This window comes from Pediculus humanus, genomic scaffold, assembly GCF_000006295.1.
Source record: "Pediculus humanus corporis 1103172107475 genomic scaffold, whole genome shotgun sequence".
NCBI lineage: Eukaryota > Metazoa > Arthropoda > Insecta > Psocodea > Pediculidae > Pediculus > Pediculus humanus.
The window spans coordinates 1,111,858-1,132,682 of NW_002987093.1; the positions used below are offsets into that span (position 1 = coordinate 1,111,858).

Sequence of the window (20,825 nt, forward strand, 5' to 3'; positions counted from 1 at the left end):
AATGGCTCGCGCGGAGTTTTTTTTTTATTTTAAATGAACGTCCCGGAAACATGGTCCATAAAAATTAAATTTTTTTTTTAAAAATGCCTTTCAGGTACTCTCCTCGGCTCTTATTATTATATTCGGCTTTTCGCTTGCTTTTTGATAGAAAAAAGTTAATTGCTTTTCTTGCGATTATAATAATAATAATAATAATAATAATGATAATTATTCTCATTGAAATGACTTGAGAAAATCACTCAAGATAGGAATGTCGATTTATTTTTTCTCTTTATTTAAAAAAAAAAAAAAAAAAATGGTAGAATTTGTGATTAATTTTAATAATTTTTTAAAACAAAAGGTTAAGGAAAGGTTTAAATATTTTTATTATTTTTATTTTTTTCTACTACCACGTCGTTTCATCGCGGTGTGTTAAACATTATGATTTAATATCATTGTCTGTGTTTGTCGCCGCACGTTCGTATATATATATTCGCTTTTAAGGAAATTGCGTAGGAACGATGACGTAACGTCAGGTGAATGTCGTGGGTGTCGGGGAGAAGAAATAAACATAAAAAAAAAAAAAAAAATTCCTTGCTTGCAAATATGGAGGTAAAAAAATCAAAAGGAAGAAAATAAATTGGTATGAGATGAGGAGGAGGAGGAGGACGAGGAGGAGGACGAGGTGGAAGTGTGTGGAAAAAATTTGCGATTTTCCTTTGGGTTATTACGGGTAAAAGTTTTGCTTTACCTTCCCCCTCTCCCCTCGATTTTTTTGTAACGGATGAACGTCGCTCATCATGCATGCGGGGGGGGCTCTGTCTTGGGTTACGTCACAAAAATTTTTTAACCTCGTTATCGTGTGCGTGTGTTTAGATTAGAGGGAGAGAAAGCGGGGTGAAAACTCCTGCCACGTCGTTCGTTTGCGCATTTTTAATTTTACGGGTGAATTATTTAAAAAAATTATTATTATTATTATCATCATTTTTAAATTTCACTTTGCGTCTTCTTTTTTTTCCTCTCTCTCTCTCTCTCTCTCTCTCTCTCTCTCTCTCTCTCTCCCACTCTCCCACTCTTTTCTCATCATACACTTGCTTTTTTTTATTCTATTCGATTCGATTCGATTCTTTATCGTAAAATTATTCGTTCGATTTTTTTTTTTAGAAAAAAAAATTTAATAAATAAACCGAAACGGAAATGACGTACGTTTCCCGGATATGAAAATATATACTATACTCTATGCAAACATTTTCCCCGAGGCCAGTAAAAAAAAAAAAAAGCTTTTTTTTTATTTATTTATTTTTATATTTTTATGTCGCGCCATTTTTTTTTTAAACCAAATGACGGAATTTTAGTTATCTGGGTTAAAACAATGTAAACCTTTAAAAAAAAAAATAAAAGGGGGAGGGGGGGAAAAACGTTCGTTTCGTAATTGCGAACGAGAAAACATAAAAAAAAAAAATATTAATTATTGACGTGTATAGTAGTGGTAGTGGTAGTGGTGGTAGTAGTAGTAGTAAATATTATATAATAATTTTTTTTCTTAAAAATTGCGTAAATAAATATAATAATAATAATAATAATAATAATAATGCTAAGTAAGTAAATGGAGAGTAGTCATTTCATATTTTGAAATTCGACCGTTACGAATAATTTTTTTCAATTTTTTTACCCTTTTCAAATTATTATTATTATTATTATTATTATTAATTTATTAATGTATCTTATGGCATAAAATTATGATTTATACGCGAATTAAAAACTCATTTCGAAAGGTTAAAAAGGCAAAAATAACACATACGCGGGTCAACGCGCCAAATTTTTTTTTTTCTATTATTTACAGGCTTTTACGTATCCGTTACATAATTTCAATAGAAATAATTTTTCACTCGGTTTAATATTTGTCGTGTCAGCAGTTAAAAGGATTTAACCTGTAATTTTGACCTAAATAACAACGTTCGATTTATCGCGACACACGTATACACGTGTATATACGTTGAAAAAATGATTGTTATTAATTATTAAACGGTTGTTTGGGTACGGGCAGCAGGGGGAGGGGAAACCATAACTTAGAAAGAAATATGGCGGTTATCGAGCGAGTCGAAAATTAAAAAAAGAGAGACGAAATGACATGAACACGCACACGCACACACACACGCGTTGACAAATTATACATTTTAACACCTGAAACCATCCTTGATTGTTTAATTACACACGTTTCAAAAATTATTTTCACCCACGTGTAAAATTAATTAATTTTTTTTTTTTTTGAAAATTAATGCCAAACTTTTCTTTTTCCATGTAGAATAGGTAGAGAGGTAGAGAGGGGGAATGAAAACAAACAACAAACGTTGCCAAATTTTTTTAAAAATTTATTCTTTTTGATTTGTTTAAGAATAGTTTTCTTATGGTTGTTGTTGTTGTTGTTGTTGTTGATATTTTTCGCAATATTTTATTATTATAATTCACCTTGTTATTACTATTATTATTATTATGATTTACGAGTTTCCGCCGTGGTAGAAGAATGTTTTAGGTGTGCGTAGATAATAATAATCTTATAATTGAAGATAATTGAACCACCTTCGGATTTAAAAAAAATCTCCCATTACGAATTTCTACTTTCCCTTGATTTCAAAAAATTGTTTGTTTGTTTTTTTTTTTGTGAAACGAACGACACGAAAATCCAATTCGTAAAAGAGAAAATTCGTACTTGAAATAAAAAACAAATTCAAATGTCCGTTATTTGAAATAATAATAATAATAATAACGATGATGATGATGATGATGATGATAAAGATTAAATAAAATAAAATAAAAATTTTTTTTTCAAACTTGAAAGATTTTTTAGTGGCATAATAAGACTATAAATAAATAAATAAATGACTTTACCGTAACGGAATCACAACAACAACAACAACAACAAACAAACAAACAAAAAATGGTATCACCTCTTTAACTATATGAACAACGGTTAAACATTAATAACAATAACGGTAAGTCGACATCATCACGGAATGGGGGCCTTGCATAAAAATAAAAAATAATAATAATAATAATAATAAAAGAAAAAAAAAAAAAATTAGGCGATTTCATCTGAGTTGCCCGCTCTCTCTCTCTCTCTCTCTCTCTCTCTCTCTCTCTCTCTCTCTCTCTCTCTCGCACATTTAAAGACACGATAGTAATTCGTAAGAATGATTTTAAACAATCCCCTCCACTCTCCACCCTCACCCCTCCTCCTTTTTCTCCCCTTTATCTTCTGCTACGTTAATTACGATTTTTTTAATTCCCCCCAAAACCCAAACCGAATTTAAAAATTTTTTTCCATTTCGAGTAATCGAATTAATTTTTTTTTTTTATCGATTTATCGATTGTTTGACCGTTAGTCAAAAATTCTCGAATTCTCTTGAACTTTGACACGGGAAAAACAACAAAACGCTCGTGTGTGTGTGGTTTCCGGTAGTTTTTATTTTTTTAAACAAAAAAAAAAAAAATTCGTTCGTTTCGTAAAATTATTATTATTATTTTTATTATTATTTAAAACAATAAACGAGAAGTGAAGCGAAAAAAAGAGAGAGAGAGAGAGAGAGAGAAAGAGAGAAAGAACAGGATCGTTTTTATCATTATTATTATTATTATTCGGTTAAAGACGTTTCTGGTTTTTTTTTTTTCGTGTAAGAAGAAGATGCCAGCAAACTCTTTCAACTCGGTCTCGTTCAATTATTATTATTATTATTATTATTATTTTACTTCGTAATGTAAATCACCGGTAAAAAAAATTTTTTTTTTTTTTGTAAACCGTTATTTATTAGGCAAAATAATACAAGGGAGGTGAGGAGGAAGGAAAAGATAGAAAGGTGGCGGCGGTGGCGATGGTGGTGGTAGCGGTGGTAGTAGTAGTAAGTCAGGTGAACATACATTTCAGGTAGAAAGGTACACACACACACGCACGCAACAATTACAAATTATTATTATTATTATTATTATTAATTCGCAAAGTGTAACTCGTATCGGAGTCATTTATTTTTTTTTTTTTACTCGAACGTATGTGATTTTCCCCTTATTTAAATCCGTTGAGATTTTTAACGGTTTTTCTCGCGCGTTTATTTTGTTTTTTTCTATTTTAAAAAAATGGATCGATGGATCGATATATCGATCGATTAATTTTATCGATTTGTTTTTTTTTTTTTATTATCATTAATCGAACCCAAAAATTCCCCGTTGATGATGACGATGATGATGGTCGTCTTTAAATTTCAACGGAAAATTTTTCCTTTTTTTTTCGGGGGGGGGGTTTCTCTCTCTCTCTCTCTCTCTCTCTCTAAGCGAAGTATGCGGGAGTTTAGGAAATAGCCAAAAGAAATCGTATGGATTTATTATTATTATTATTATTATTATTATTATTTTCGTACATGTGAACAAATGTAATTATTTCGAATGACGCGTTGATAGAAATACTTACCGTTATTTCATTATTATTATCATTATTATTATTATTATTATTTATTTTTTTTATTTTGTTGTTTGTCGTGCAAATCGGTTAGTTCGACTTAAAAATAACAAAAAAAAATTTTTTTTTTTTTTCTAAAATGTAAAAATAAAAATTTAAAAATTGATCATCGAATGTTAAAAATTAAGCAAATTCATTGCACGTTTTTTATTATTATTATTATTATTATTATTATTATTATTATTATTATCATTATCATTATCATTATCATTATCATTATCATTATTATTTTGATTTATTATTTATTAAAGTATGAGAAAGTAGAGTGAGTGAAAATATTAGAAAACTAACCGTTATTAGTTTGTTGTTGTTGTTTTATTTAAATAAGTTTTTTTTTTTTTTTTTTTTTTTTCGACTCAATTTTCCCCGTTTGTTTTCATCCTCGTGCAAAACTATTTGAACTTTGACATTTGGGGACATTGAAAACAGAAAAAAAAAAATTTTGTTACTGCGTGACGTAAATTAAATACCACAAATTGGAAAGTTCTAGAAAAAAAAAAAAAAAAAAAAATGGAAAATGGTTGTCGGTGAAAACTTTTCGTCGGGGTTTCTTATGGAAAAATAAAATAAAAAATTTCTCTGACGTGGTGGTAGAAAAGAAGGCTGTAGAAAAATTAAACGTGTCGGTAGAAAGAAAGAAAACAAAAAAAAAAAAAACGCGTTTTTTTCCTCTATGAAAAATTTTTTTTTTTTTTGTTGGTTATGTGGAATTTTCGATTCGTGGCACTAATGAAATTTGATGACGTTTGTAATGATTAATAATAATAATGATGATTTTAAAACTCACACGATTTTTATAAGGAGGGGGGCGGAAGAAAGGGAGAAAAGAGGATAGGAGGGTGGAAGTAGTGGAGTGGTGGGGAGTTTTTATAAAATAAAATAGAATGAAAGGAGGAAGGAAATAAACTGTAACGCATGAGAGAAAGTCTTTCGCTACTTTCTTTCTATGTACAAATATATTAAAAAAAATTTTTTTTTTTCAAAAATTTTTATTTTGAAATTAAAAAAAAAAAATAAATAAATAATTTTTTTTTTCTCTCTCTCTCTCTCTCTCTCTTTTTCGTTATAATTATACTTTTCCCTTCTTTTTTATTTTCTCTTTTTTTCTTCGATTTCTTCTCTCTCTCTCTCTTTGTCTTTTACAATATTTTAACGAACGACGCAAATGAAAACTTTGGAGTTTATTATTATTATTATTATTATTATTATTATTATTATTATTATTATTATTATTATTATTATTATTATTATTATTATTATTATTATTATTATTATTATTATTATTATTATTATTATTATTATTATTATTATTATTATTATTATTATTATTATTATTATTATTATTATTATTATTATTATTATTATTATTATTATTATTATTATTATTATTATTATTATTATTATTATTATTATTATTATTATTATTATTATTATTATTATTATTATTATTATTATTATTATTATTATTATTATTATTATTATTATTATTATTATTATTATTATTATTATTATTATTATTATTATTATTATTATTATTTTTGTTTTTCTTTTCATTTTGCCTTTTAACTCATCATCATCATCTACCTTGCCATTTTTTTTTCTTCTGCTTTCTCTCTCTTTTCGTTCTGCGGGGGGGAGAAAGGGGATACGTTTTTCCACGTCTAAAACCACGTTAAAATTGTTATTATTATTATTAATAGGGACGTTCGATTAGAATTTTTTTTTTATTTTTAGTTTTTTGCGCAATTCTACACATTGACCTTGTCTTTGACCTAACGTTCGACATTTTAATATATATAAGAAAGAAAAAAAAATAAACAAAAAAAAGGGAAAAAATTATTATTATTATTAGAGACGTAAAAAAAAAAAAAAAAAAAAAAAAAAAAAAAAATTTTGTGTTTGTTATTCTCAATGGAAGGACGACAACAACATGGATTATATAAAATCCATTATATCGATATATATCGATCGATATTTATCAATTTTTTTTTTTTTTTTTTTTCGGAAAAAAATACCCGCGATTAATTGATTTTATTATTATTATTATTATCATTATTATTAATTAATGAAATTTGGTATAAAAAAAAAATTACAAGTTTTTTTATTTTCTTTTCTTTTTTCTTTTTTCTTTTCTTTAGGTGGGCATTTTAAAATCGTTTTTTTTTTTTTTTTTTTTTTGCAATTTCCCCCTTGAATTATTTAAATTGTTGAATTTTTTTTTTTTTTTTTTTGTTGTTTAAATTCGAATCTTACTTTCTCTCTTCGTTTTTTTACCACTTTTACCACTTTTTAACTATTAATTTAATTTACATTCGTACGAAATTTATTTATAATAAAAGAAAGAAATAAGGAAAATAGAAAAACTTCTGCTACCACGTTTTCATTTGCGCTCGTAAGTAAATGATAAAAAAAAAAAAAAACGCGAAACGATGACGATTAAATGATAAACTGATAATAATAATAATAATAATAATAATAATAATAATAATAATAATAATAATAAAACGTATTCGTAATTTGTAAAACCGAAAGGTTAATTAACTTATGTAAAAAAAAATGAGAGATGATGATAATAATAATTATTATTACGTAACGTACTTTAAAAAAATGGATGTGACATTTTTTAAATTTCGCTTACCCCCTCTCCTTTTTTTTTAAATTTAAATTTAAATTTAATAAAATTATTAATTTTTATCATCATTATTTTTTTCTTCACGAGTGTTTACTATTATTATTATTATTAAAATAATTAAATAATTTTCACGTTAATTAATTAAATAATTTTTTTTTAAAAAATCACACGCGTGTTGTTGCGAATGAGATTTTAAACGTCATCGCGTTACGTCATTGGGGCAAACGGGGTAGGGGAGGGTAGGGAAGGGGAAAACGTAAATATTGAGCTTATCGCGATTGAAATTTTATATATATATAGAAGGCGGTGATTTGAACGATAATAATAAATAAGTTTGCGATTATTGTCAACATCTACGACCCGATTTAGAAAAATTTGTTTTCTATCTCTCTCTCTCTCCCTCTTTTTCTCCCTCCCTCTCTTCCTCTCCCTCTTCCCCTTTCCTCAGAGTTAAAAATTCCAGGGTGTGTTATTTACGCTGGAGAAAACGTTTGATTATTTGTGTATATTTAATCGCGTTCAATTAATTGAAGTCTTGGTTTGTGTGTGTGTATGTGTAACGACGAGGGGCGACGAAATTCTTTCTTATTCTCCCATTCATTCATTCATTCATTCATTTCTCATCAATGTATTTATTATTATTATTATTTATAATTTTGACTTGTGAGTAAAAAAATTTTGATTTATTATTAAATTTTTAATTTAATCGAAAACAATTTAGTAGGTCGGTCGGTTGTCCTTTTTTTTTTTTTGGGGGGGGTTTGGAAATGTGTATCGGTGGTGGAGGTGGCGGTAACGGTGGCGGTGGCGGTGGCGGTGGCGGTGGCGGTGGCGGTGGCGGCGGCGGTTATAATTCGTGTCTCGTTTCCTCCGTTTAAAATAATCACAACAACTTGTTTTTTTTTTTCCTTTCTTTCTGATCGAATATCGATACAAGGTCAAATTCGATGACCTCCCCCCTCCTCCCTAAGGGTGAATGAATGCACAAGCGAATGAATTTATGGGCATTTTGACGAATCGGTTTTTTTAAGAAAAAAAAAAAAAAAAAAACAAAGTGCGTTGTTGCCAGGTGTATCCTCTGGCCATTTCGTGAATTTTCTTTTTTTATTATTGCAAGTTTGATAAAAAAAAAAAATCAACACGAAATTCAGGTATTAATAAGGTATTTTAGTTTGTTCGTAATTCATTCTTAGTTACCCGTTAAAAAAACTTTTTAATGTATCCCTAAACTTTTTCCATAATAATAATAATAATAATAATTAAAAGGGTAAAAAAAAAAAAAAAATTTGAAATTCAAATCACACGATGGCCGTTCTTTATATAAAAAAAAAAAGGAAAAAGGAAAAAAAAGGAAAAAAAATTTTCTTCTCTTTGTTTTCCCATTTTTTTTTTTTTTTTATTATTTCTCTCTCTCTTTCTCTCTCTTTCTCTCATCTCCCTTTCGCCTTTCTTTTTTTCCACTTTATTTTTTTTTTTTGTATTCCCTCTGAGCTTTTTCTTTTTTTGTTCCACCCTCTAGTCAGAAAGAATGAAAGAATTGAAGAAAGAGAGGAAGAGAGAGAAAGAGAGAGAGAAACTAATCTTTTCCATCTTATTAAAACGCTCGCGAGCGTTTTCGGTCCTAAAAGAAGGAGAAGGAGCAAAAAAAAAAAAAAATATCCCACACAGAAGCTGCGTTTAATCTTTTTTATCTTTGTTTTTTTCCTTTTTTTTTTTCTCTCTCTCGCCAGGTAACGTAATTTCTCTCTCTCTCTCTCTCTCTCTCTCTCTCTCTCTCTCTCTCTCTCTCTCTCCCTTAATAAAGAATCCCGAATAAAAAGAAAAAAAAAACAAGGGAGGAAAAAAAAGATCACAATAAATAAATTAAATTATTATTCATTCGCATATATATTCGTGTGGATTTTTAATAAATTCAATGTAAACGAAGAGTTGTCGAGTTTTGTTCCCCACCGGATAATTTTTTTTCCGGCCCCCTACCCCCTCCCCCCTCCACACACACTTCAATATCTTACTTTAAAGTCCGTATTTAATAAAAAAAAAAAAGAAAAATTAAATAAACGCGCGTGTAAACGTATAAAAAAAAACGTGGAATAAGAATCCGTTGAAAAACGGTTTTCCAGACCGTCGTAGTAGTAACAGTAAATGTGTAATAATAATAATAATAATTGTTAAATTAATTTTTATTAATCATCAAGTCGTGAGATTCTTATCGTTAAAATTTTCCCCGTCGGGGAAAAAATTTCCCTGCGACCTCCGTTCCCTTTGAAATATTTATATTTCTTTTTTAAATGAAAATGTCTCTCATATTAAATGTGTATCGAATCTTCATTATTATTATTATTATTAAAATTCATATCGTTTTCTCCCCCCCCTCTCTCTCTCTCTCTCCCCTTTTCCCTCCAAAGTTTTCCTTGTCATTTTGAAATTAAAGTGAAAATTCAGAAGATTTTAAATATATATATTTAGAAGTTCAGAATAATCCGTAGAAAATAAATCAAAGATTTTAATACGCGATAATAGTGTAGAGGAAAATTGGGCGTTGTTATCAGGTTGTCGTGTTCACACCACTAATCGCGCGAGGGTGTTGTTGTTGTTAAGGTTTTGAAGAGTCTCTTCTAATGCCACGGTTGTCGTGTCAGTAAATCGATTTTTATCATCATCATCATTACGCGCGATGTGAGAGTTTGTCCGTTTACGGTACATTTTACATCAGGTCGGGAAAAATTATAATAAATGATGATAATAATAATTTTTATTTATTTTATTTTAGTTTAGTTCGATATGGCGGGTTTCACACGCGAATTTGTCAGTTTTAAATGTCGGAAAAATACGTTTTTTTATACGAAAGGTAATAAAATCCTCGGCGGGAAGCAGCTCAATCTAATTAACTGACTCAATTTAAATTCCTTCGGTTCGATGTCGACTCGTGGGGGTTGAAATGGAGTCGCTGCTGTTGCTGCTGTTGTCGACGGATCGTTTCACCGCCGACTCGAATTCTTTTCCTCCGCCGCCCTCTCCCTGTCAGATCCCTCCCCCCGGTTGGTTCCCTCCTTTCGTTTATTTTCATTTTTTTCCTTCTTTTTCCTTATTTTTTATTTTTAAACTTTTTTTTCCTTTTTTTTTTTTTTTTTTTTTTTTTTGGTTTGCTTGTGTCGTAAATTTACGATGATTCATCATCCAGGAGGAGGCATTCGAATTTGTTTCGTTTTTTTTTTGGTAGGGGGGCTGGAAGCCGGGAAGGAGGGAAGGGAGGGAAGGGGGGGAAACGATCGAAATGATTTTTTGATTAAAAATATGTGACATAAACGAGTCGTTTGGGGTTTTAATAATTGATATTCCAGTTTGTTTGGTTTCTATGTCGGTCGAGCGAAACATTTTAAATAATATCCGGGATTTGCCTTTTTTTTTGGTCCCCCTTCCCTCCCCTCTCCCCCGAGAGAATTTGAGCTTTTTGTAATTTTAAATTGTTTGCTTTTTATTATTATTATTATCATCAATTCTCTCTCTCTCTCTCTCTATCTTTAACATTTTTTTGTTGCCCTTTTTTTTGTTTGTCACATAATTATTCTTGCAGAAAAAATAAAAAATAAATTTAAACGGTAGAATTACGATCGATTGGAGGGAGGAGGGGAGGGGGGAAAGAGAATCCGCCATATTGTTTAACGAGTAATTTTTTTTTTTTGAAAAATTCGAACGCAAATCCGTTATAATTGCTGATTTGAAATTATGCGTTGTAACGGTTTTTAAATCGTTTGTTGTTGTTGTTGTGGTTGTTACAGTTAAGATTAAGACATTCATTCATTCATTCATTTTTTTTCCATCTTCACTTGGACACGCTGCCTCCTACACTTACTTACCTACTCATTAAAATGACTGTTTATTTTCTCTATGATAAATATTAAAAAATCAATTTCCATATTTATACAATTTAAAAAAGAAAAACAATTGAAGATTATCGTTAGTTTATTATTATTATTATTATTATTATTATTATTATTTATTCGCCGTTGTTCAAATTATATTACGTAACAAATTTAACTTTGTTTGAAAAGCAGGGATAAAGAGAGAGAGAGAGAGAGAGAGAGAGATGAGTTTATGACCTAATAATGTCTTCCTGTCGGTTGAGAATAATTTTTTTTCTTAGAAGAAAAAAAAAAAAGAAAAAGAAATCAACACATTTAAACTCTCTATTATTATTCACTTAATTCAATGAATTGTAATAAAAAAGGAAGGGAGCGGGGGGAGGAGGGAGGGGGTACTACTACTACTTACTACTGCCACGACGTTAGCATATTCACGAGCGTGTCAAAAAAAAAAAAAAAAAAAAAAAGAATCGCGCCTAAAAAAAAAGTAATGCATATAATGAAAGTTATTTAGTTCCCCGACTACTGGGATTCTATCTATCTTTTGTATTTTAAATATAATGAAAATATAGTAGAGCAGCATCATCATCATCATCATCCTCCTCCTACTCCTCCTCCGCATTTCTTTTCTCTTTTTCCCTATTTCTATCTCTTTTCTTCTCCCTTTTTTTTTTATACATTCATATCTCCATCTCTTTTTCTCATTCTTTCTCTCATTTCCATCCAACGTTTACCTTTCGTTTCTTCCCTTCTTTCTTTCCATTTATTTCCCATCTTTATTTACTTTCACTTTTCATCTCTTTTCATCATTTTTTACGTTGGCGTTCCTCCTTTTTTTTTATTCCACGTTCATTTTCTTACTGTTTTTTTTTCCTCTTCCTCTTTTTCCTTTTTTCCTTTTTTCTTTATTTTATAAGATTTTAAATTATTTTTCCATTTTAACGTTAAATAAGGTTTTCCCTTTTTCTCCCCCCCCCTCTCTCTCTCTCTCTCTTTCTTTCTTTTTATTCTTTTAAAACGGTAGTACCTGGAAAATTTCTTCATAAATTTATCCAATCGATTTTTCCTTTCTTTTTCTTTTTTTCGGTGGGAACGGATTGAAAACAAAAAAACGAACGAGAACGAGAAAGTGAATGATATTTTATAAGGTACGAGTGTGCCTAAAAAAAAAAATAATTTTTTAAACCTGATGATGATGATGATGATAATGACGACGAGGATGTCGACTACGACGATGATTATTATTATTATTATTATTACTATTATTATTATTATTATTATTATTATTATTATTATTGTTATTATGATGGTTTAAAAAAAAATTAAATAAAAGATGACGCGTTTTACGAGCCTAAATACTTTTTTTTTTTTTCTTATTGAAATGTGAATGTTTTTTTCTTTTCTTTTCTTTAACTCACACGCACTCACGCACCCGCGCACGCACGCACTCACAATGCGTATACGTTTTCTCCTACTTTTTTTTTTTTTTAATTTCTCTCTCTCTCTCTCTCTCTGTCTTTTGTTTTTTTTTTTTCCTTTTTATTTTCCACCTTTCTCTTTTTCATTTAACCTTTTCTCTCTCTCTCTCTCTCTCTGACGTCAAGATTCAGTGGAAATCGTGAAAATTTAAAATCACGTGACTTATTATTTATAATTACAAATAATTCCTTGACCGATATTTGTTTGTTTAAAAACAAATAAATATATATTTATATACGTACGTATATAAATTTTTTTGTTGTTGTTGTTTGTTGTTGTTGTTCGTTAACGGTTGTCGACGTTTTTTCGTTTAAAATAAGGAAATAATGATAAATATTATTATTATTATTATTATTATTATTATTATCGTAACAATAATTTACGCCTGACTACGCCACAAATAATTTCCTCCTGATTTTAAATTATTATTTTTTCTATTACTTCCAAAAATAAAAAAATTTCTTTATATAAAATCGCGTTTCGTTCTTCCTTTAATTATTATTATTATTATTATCATCGTTATTATCGTTAATGTACTTTAGACGTTTCGTAAAAACGGATATGAGTTGGATGGGGTAAGGGAGGGGAGGGCAGGAGACGGGTTAAAGGAAAAAATGTTTTCGCGTAACGTGCGGATTTAAATAAATAAATAAAAGTGTGCAAATGATGTGCACGCACATCACGCATTTTAAAGTCTACGTTGTAAACGCCCGCGCACGAGTAATGTAGTTCGATATTGAGTTGCTATTATTATTATTATTATTATTATTATTATTATTATTATTATTGCAATGATCCCAAACTTTTTTTTTTTTGGCCGTTAATTTCTCGTTGTTGTATGATAGGTACGACGTGTTGAAATAATAATAATAATAATAATAATGCGTATACGAACATTTTCCGGACACGAGGTCACGTTATTTACAAAAAAGGGAAAAGTTTTAATAATAATGATGATGATGATGCTGATGAATGTAAAGTCAATAATAATAATAATAATTTGACAAATGATTTGACGATGGAAATGAAACAAAATCGTTAATAATTTATCGTGTCACATATTGATAATGATAATAATAATAAAAAGGTATACGACGTATAAAACGAGGATGTGAAAGTTTAACGTGAGGAGAAATGATAATAATAATAATAATAATAATAATAATAATAAACGTTTGAAAATAAAACTAACGATAGGGAAAATCCCAAACGTGTAAAAAAAAAAAAAAAAACTTTTAAACGCCTCCCCCCCTTTTCCCCTCCCCTCCCCTCCCTCTTCATCTATTATTAACTTATCATATCGGATTCATTAATTAGGGGTAGGGTGAGGTGGTGGGAGGAAGGGGGGGTTTTTATTTATTTATTTTCGCGTACGGTATGAAAAAATTTTTGTTGTTGTTGTTGTTGCAATGCTTCAATGCCAATTTTTTTTTTTTTTTTCGTTAAAGGCCGTTTGTTAAATTAAAGAAAAAAAAAAAAAACTGGTAGCAAAGCAATTCGCAAGGCCTTTACTTGTCCTATTAATTAATGCTAATTATTGTATATACATTTATAACCGATTTTTTTTTTTTTTTTTTATAAAAATCATCTTGGAAAAATTTTTAAATTTCTATTTAAAAAAAAAAAAAACTTTTCTCTCTCTCTCTCTCTCTCTCTCTCTCTATCTATCTCCATCTCGCGAAAACGTGATTCGTTTATTTCGATACGATTATAATTACGAAATGTCAACACGGTTTGCAAACTAATAAAACCTTTAATGAAATAATAATAATAATAATGTAATGATTATTGGCCAAGGTGAGAAAAAAAAAAAAAAACAAAGTTGCGGCATCCTTCGATAAAGGGAAAGGTATATATATACGGTACACGGGTATAAAAACGATGGGAGAAAGGTATGAGAGAGAGAGAGAGAAGGAAAGAGAACACGTGAAATCCGGTCAAGGAGATTTCATATATACTTTTCATAAAGAATGAGTTATCGTGGCGGCGGTGGTGGCGGCGGCATCGGCAATGGTTTGCTTGACCCTAAAAAAAAATAAAAAAGGATGAACGTTTAAAATCTTTCTCTTAACAAAGAGAGAGAGAGAGAGAGAGAGAGAGAGAGAACACATCCGTTTTATATTGTAGGCGGCGTGCGTTGGTGTGTGCACACACATGATGTCCCCATAATGGCTTAATCGTCAAGTTATAGAAAAAAAAAAAAAAAAAAAAAAAAAAAAACTTCTTCCTCGTTTCGTTCACGAACGTTAATCTGTGTGCGTGTGTGTGGGTGTGCGGGTGCGTGTACGTTTGGGAAAGCGTTCGGATAATGCTGTAAAATCATTTTCATCATCATCATCATCATCGCCATATCATTTTCCTCAATATGGCCGACCTCCTCCTCTCTTTTCCATACCACCGACGTTATCAGTGAATTCAAGGTCTCCGGAACGTCTTGACGATACACGTGTCGTCGTTCGTTTTCGAAAATTACATTTATTTTAATATTATTATTCCGACAGAAATTATCAATCGGGTTCGTGTGTCGCGTTTGTGTGTTATCGTCGCGGATTGTGTGGTAAAATTTTGCCTTCCGTTAAATACCGCACGTACTCGCACGCACGCGCACGCACTCACGCACTCACTCACTCACATTGACGAGGAATGATTACGAACGGCGGAAACGCCATTAATAATAAAACGATTCCATTATTATCATTATTATTACAACTACTACCACATTATTGTCTTCATTTCATAAAAAATTTAATGACAGTTATTTTAGGCGGGGGGAAGAAGGGAGGGGGAAGGGGGGGGGGAAATCGATATAATAATTACTTACGATCGATTGATTTTTTTTTTTTTTTTAAAAACAAAACAAAACAATTACCACCGCCGTTATTATTATTATTATTATTTATCACAAACATTTCCCATTAATAATATATATGTAACCGTATATAAAATTATTCATTAATGATAAACGTTTGTGCGTGTGTGCGTGTGCGTGTGTGTCTGTCCTCGAGGGACACTTTAGTTAGTTGTTTGATTTCGTCGTATATATAGCTCCTGGAGAAGAGAGAAAAACGTAGTAGTAATGATAATGATGATAATGATAAAAGACGATTTGATTTTTACATCTATTTTTAGTTTGATTTCTTACTTTTTTTCAATGCGAGAGGGGGAGGAGGAGGAACAGGAGGAGGTGGAAGGGAAGAAACGTATTTTATTTGTTTATTTTTCGTTGTTATAACCGCGCACGCATACACACACGCACGATCTTGAGTCGTCATCATCATCATCATCGTCAGTCATATTTTCCTCGGCCCCCCCCCCATTTTTTTTTCGTGGTTTTAAAAAAAACTTGTCACGATGGACGTGTTTTGTTCTCTCTCGGTTATTAATTAGTGTCTCTACACGAGAGATATCAATGTTCATTTGTCACGGTTGCAAGTTTTTTTTTTTTTTTTTATTGGTTACGATAAAATCTTCGGATATAATAAAAATATATTATTGATGTTGTTTGTTGTTGTTTGTTGTTGTTGTTGTTTGTCGAAACAAACGCAAATCCTCTCTCGTCTTTATTTATTTATATATATATATATATATATATATATATATATATATATTTTCAGAAAAATTTATTTTGCCATCAACAAAACGATTATGAAAAAAAAATTATTAATGATGATTGTAATAATAATAATAATAATAAAAACGGTTTCGAATGATGTTAACTTGTTAGAGTTCAATAGGAAATGAGCCCCTTGATATTGAGTTAACATCCCCTTTGGTAGGGGTTGATTTTCCCATAGAATCAACACTCAGACTTTTTACTTGTGTGTGTGTGTGTGTGTGTGTGTGAGTGCGTGTACGATAATAAAAGCAACATCCCCAACCTTAAATACTTTCTACCACCCTATGTGAAACGGAGACGGAGAGGGTAAGAATGAAAGAGAGAGAGAGAGAGAGAGGGAGGAGTGTAGGAGAAGGGAAATAGAGAGAGAAAGAGAGTGAGAGACAGAGAGAGACCCTTTTTATATTTCCGATAGTGGCACACATAAGTTCCCATGCGTTTTCATCTTTTCATTTAGGTCATAATGGTCTTTATTCTCTCTCTCTCTCTCTCGAATAAATGCGGGGTTGATGATGATTGTGTCATCGAATTTTTTTTTTTTTTTTATTTTTAAAATGATTTTTTTCCCTCCCCCCCTCTCTCTCTCTCTCTTTAATTGCCAGACAAACAAACAGAAAAAAAAAGAGTGCGTAAGATTCTTAAACGTTTTTTTTTTTTTTAAACGAAACAGCTGAAAGTTATGTTTGTGGTATTTTAATATATTTTTAATTTATTATTATTATTATTATTATTATTATTATTATTATTATTATTGTTGTTGTTGTTGTTTTTGTAATTGTTATTATTATTATTATTAATAGTTTTAAAATAATTTTTTCCGAATCGTGCAAATGTGTTAAAAACTATACAAACAATAGACTAGTATTTAAAATCCGGATTTATTTTATTGCCATTTAAAAAAAAAAAAAAAAATCGTTATTCGAAATAGTCGCTTTTGTGGGAGACGGAGGAGGGGGAGCGAGGGGGAAAAGGGGGGGAGGAAAAAAAAAGGATATTTTAAAAATAATTTTTTTTTGAGACTATGGCGGCTTCGCGTTGGCTTTTTTTCCCTTTTAAATCATCCAAAAATAATTTAAATCGATATATCGTTTTCTCACTGACTTTATCATTATTATTATTATTATTATTATTATCATCATTACAAATTCGAAATGATATATTGGATTGCATGGATAAAAGTAACGTGAAAATTGAATGGATGGATGAATGATAGACGCGCCTAAAAAAAAAAAAAAAAGAAACATTTCAAACGTTCTCATGATTTTCAAAACAATCCGAGAGTGAGAGAGAGAAAGAGAGAGAGAGAGAGAGATGATTTCTTCCCTTCATCAAAGATTTTGTTGACAAAATCCCTTTGAAAATAAGTTTTTTTTTTATTTAAAGTCAAAGGAAAGAGGCGTGGTCATTTTGTATATATGTATATATATGTTTGTTTGTTCAGATCGTGAGAGAATTTAAACAAAACAAAAACAAACACCGTCGACAAAATTACCCCGACGATTTGAACCGTTTCCCTCCGCTCCCCTTCCCTCTTCCCCCTTGGAAAAAGGGATATTGAGGTCATTAATAAAAAAATACCCGTATCGATCGATTCTTTCTAGAAAAAAAATTTTCATCACATTGTTAACATAATATATATACACAATGAGGAAATGTATGCAGACATTCAATGGAAACCTTTTTTGGCGTCGTCAAGGATAAAAAAAAAAAAAATTATTTAAATTTAAACGGATTATAATGTTACTAAATCGTGTCAGATTCTATAATAATAATAATAATAATCGTTTAAATATATTATTATTATTATTATTAATGTAAAAAAATTTTTTTTGTTTGTTATCATTGTTGTTGTTGTTGTCGTTACAGGGATTGGTCCCCAGGAGGAGGCCCTCAACAACTATCGGTAGTAACAACCGTTTGGGGAGTGACAACCGCTACTCAATCAGGTCCTCAGGGCAGCAGTAATCAGGGTTATACGTCACAAGGAATAATACCTGAAAAGGATGTAGGAGTGAATACTCAATTTTCAACGAGTTATCGCCTTGGAACATCTAGGTTGGTTGATGGTGGTGGTGTTAGCACCGAATCCCTTTAAATTTTTTTTTTTTTTTTTTACTTCGTCTCCTCGACGTTTATATATTTTTAAAAAATGTTACCTCCCCGATGGCGTCGCGTACCATTAAATTTTATTTTTGGCAAAAATTAAAATAAACTCTCTGTTTTTTTTAAAATGAGAAAGAGTGAGAGAGAGAGAGAGAGAGAATGTGTGCGTCGTGTGTGCTTGTTTGTTTGTTTGTTTGTTGTGTGTGTGTTTGTGTATGTTTTTAGTTTTATGGGGTGATATTTTCTGACACAAAAATAAAACATCGTCGTCTACTCAGAATATATTTATATATTTGGTCGGGTTTGAAATAGTTTTTTTTTTTGGGGGGGGAGTCTTTGTTTTGGCATTTTTTAATTGATAGACAAAAGAAAAGAAAAAAAGAAAAACTCACGGAGAATTAAAATTTTTTTTATTTTTTTACAGCTATGGAGATGGGCAAGGAGGGATGAACGGTGGTCCCGGTGGTGGTGGTGGTGGAAACAGTGTTACAGGAGGAGAATCTCAATACGGTGGTGCATTGAGTGCAGCAGCAATGGTGGCTGCAGCAACGGCCACGGCTACAGCCACAGCAAGCGTTGTTGCTCTTCAAGAAAGGCAAGACATGAATTCACAGTTTAATCAGGTAAGTTAATATTATCATTATTATTATATAAATGGAATACGAACATCTCGACATTTTGTGGGGGGGGGGGTAAGAAGAATTCTCTCTGTCTCTCTCTCTTGGAATTGAAATTTTTTTCTATTTTTGGATTTTCCTTGATGTTCATCCAACAAAAATAAATTCAAATCAAAATCGAACACATTTGAATTCCTTTTCCCCCTCTCCTTCCATCCCCTCCCCTCTCTCTCCCTCTCTCCTTCCGTTTAATGGGGAAAAAAATGAAAGTTTTTTAACACGACTAACATTATAAGTTAAAAACAATAAAAAAAAAAACAAACAAGGAAAAAACAAAAAGATGATTTCAATCCATGTTATCGATAACGAAATAATTATTATTATTATGAGAAAAAAAAATGGCGAAATTTACAAGACGACAACGACAACGACAACAACAACAACAAAAAAGGAACAAAGAAAGTTTTTTTTTAGTTGGTAAATTCTTTCTATACTTTCGAGAAAGTTGGCCAATTTCACATAATAATAATAATAATAATGATAGAAAACAATTTTTTTGAAAAATTTTAAAAATCATTCTAATTACCGTTTTTTTTTCATTTTTATTTTCACACGGAATAGAATTTGAAAAAAAAAAAAATCATTCAGTGATTGATTGATTGACTATTTTTTACAATAAATAGTAGCGCTTGATATTTATAATTTGACCAGGTGCACGTTAGTTAAAAAAAAATTTTTTTTAAATGACCGACCGACCGACAAATTTTCAGCAAGGAACAGAATTACAAAATAGTTTCTCATAACAATGAGAGAAGAATCTCTCTCTCTCTCTCTCTCTCCCTCTTTTTTTTTTCTTCCCAGGTTCTTCGAATCTTCCCTCTTTGCTCCAATTCAAAACCTACCTACCTTTTTTTTGGGGATTAGTTTTCACATCGAAAACCTTTTTTTTTTCTTTTTTTTTTTTTTTCTTTTAAATTTTTAACAAATAATGAAAAATTCCATAAAGTTTTTTTTTTTGTATTCTTTTATTTTCGTCGTGTCGTGTAGTGTCGTGGATTTAGAAAAAGGGGGGGGGGTGTTTAAATAAAAACACCCACGAAAAAAAAAAAGAAAAAAAACTTTTCGAGATTATCAACATAAGGAGGATAAACTTGATCCATTTATTATCATCATCATCATCATCATCATCATTATTATTATTATCAACGTTGTCGTTGTCGTCATCATCATCATCATCATCATCATCATCATCATCAATTTAAATCATTTTTTTTTTCAAAATCCCCCTGAATCTCGAAAATAAAATAAAAATAATGAATTTTATTATTATTATTACAATTATTATCATTATTATTATTATTATTATTATTATTATTATTTCTATAGTAAAACGATGCGATTTAAATTATTTATTAAGAAATTTTTTAAAATCAAAATATTATCATTATTATTATTATTTTTATTATTATTATTATTTAATATTATTTTAAATCCGTAATCGCCGCCATAACTTGTTTTCTAGTTTTTTGTTGTTGTTGTTATTATTATTATCATCATCATCATTATTATTATTATTATCATCATTATTATTATTTATATTTTCGTTATTTATTTATTTATTTTATTATTTATTTTATTTTATTTTATTTTTTATTTTTATAGCACTAAATTGACAATAAAAACTCAATCGGTTTATTATTGATTTCCTGTTATTCAAAGTGTCAACTTCCGGTTTAAATCGATTAATTTAAAACTTAACCTCCTCCCTCCCTCCTCCTCCCCTTCCACCTCAACCTCCTCCGTATTATTATTATTATTATTATTATTATTACTGTTGTTATTAATTGAATCATTCGTGTTCGTTTATTGGGTTCGTTTTCATTTGTGACGCCTTCGCGTATTACGTATTTCCGTCGTGTATTTAAAAAATAATAATAATAATAATAAGACGGTGGAAACTCTCTCTCTCTCTCTCTTTCTCTCTCTCTCTCTCGGGGGTCCAAAAAAAAAAACCGTTGGAATTGTTTTT

At 29.9% G+C, this 20,825-nt stretch overlaps 1 protein-coding gene across 1 annotated transcript; it reads left to right on the plus strand.

The window, feature by feature from the left end:
- Positions 1 to 17,728: 17,728 nt before the first annotated feature.
- Phum_PHUM129110 (uncharacterized protein) lies at positions 17,729 to 19,589 on the plus strand (the record flags this gene model as incomplete). Its single annotated transcript, XM_002424381.1, has 4 exons — positions 17,729 to 17,766; positions 17,943 to 18,131; positions 18,604 to 18,792; positions 19,508 to 19,589. 4 exons carry the CDS (start codon positions 17,729 to 17,731, stop codon positions 19,587 to 19,589), a joined length of 498 nt encoding a protein of 165 aa, XP_002424426.1.
- Positions 19,590 to 20,825: the final 1,236 nt, after the last annotated feature.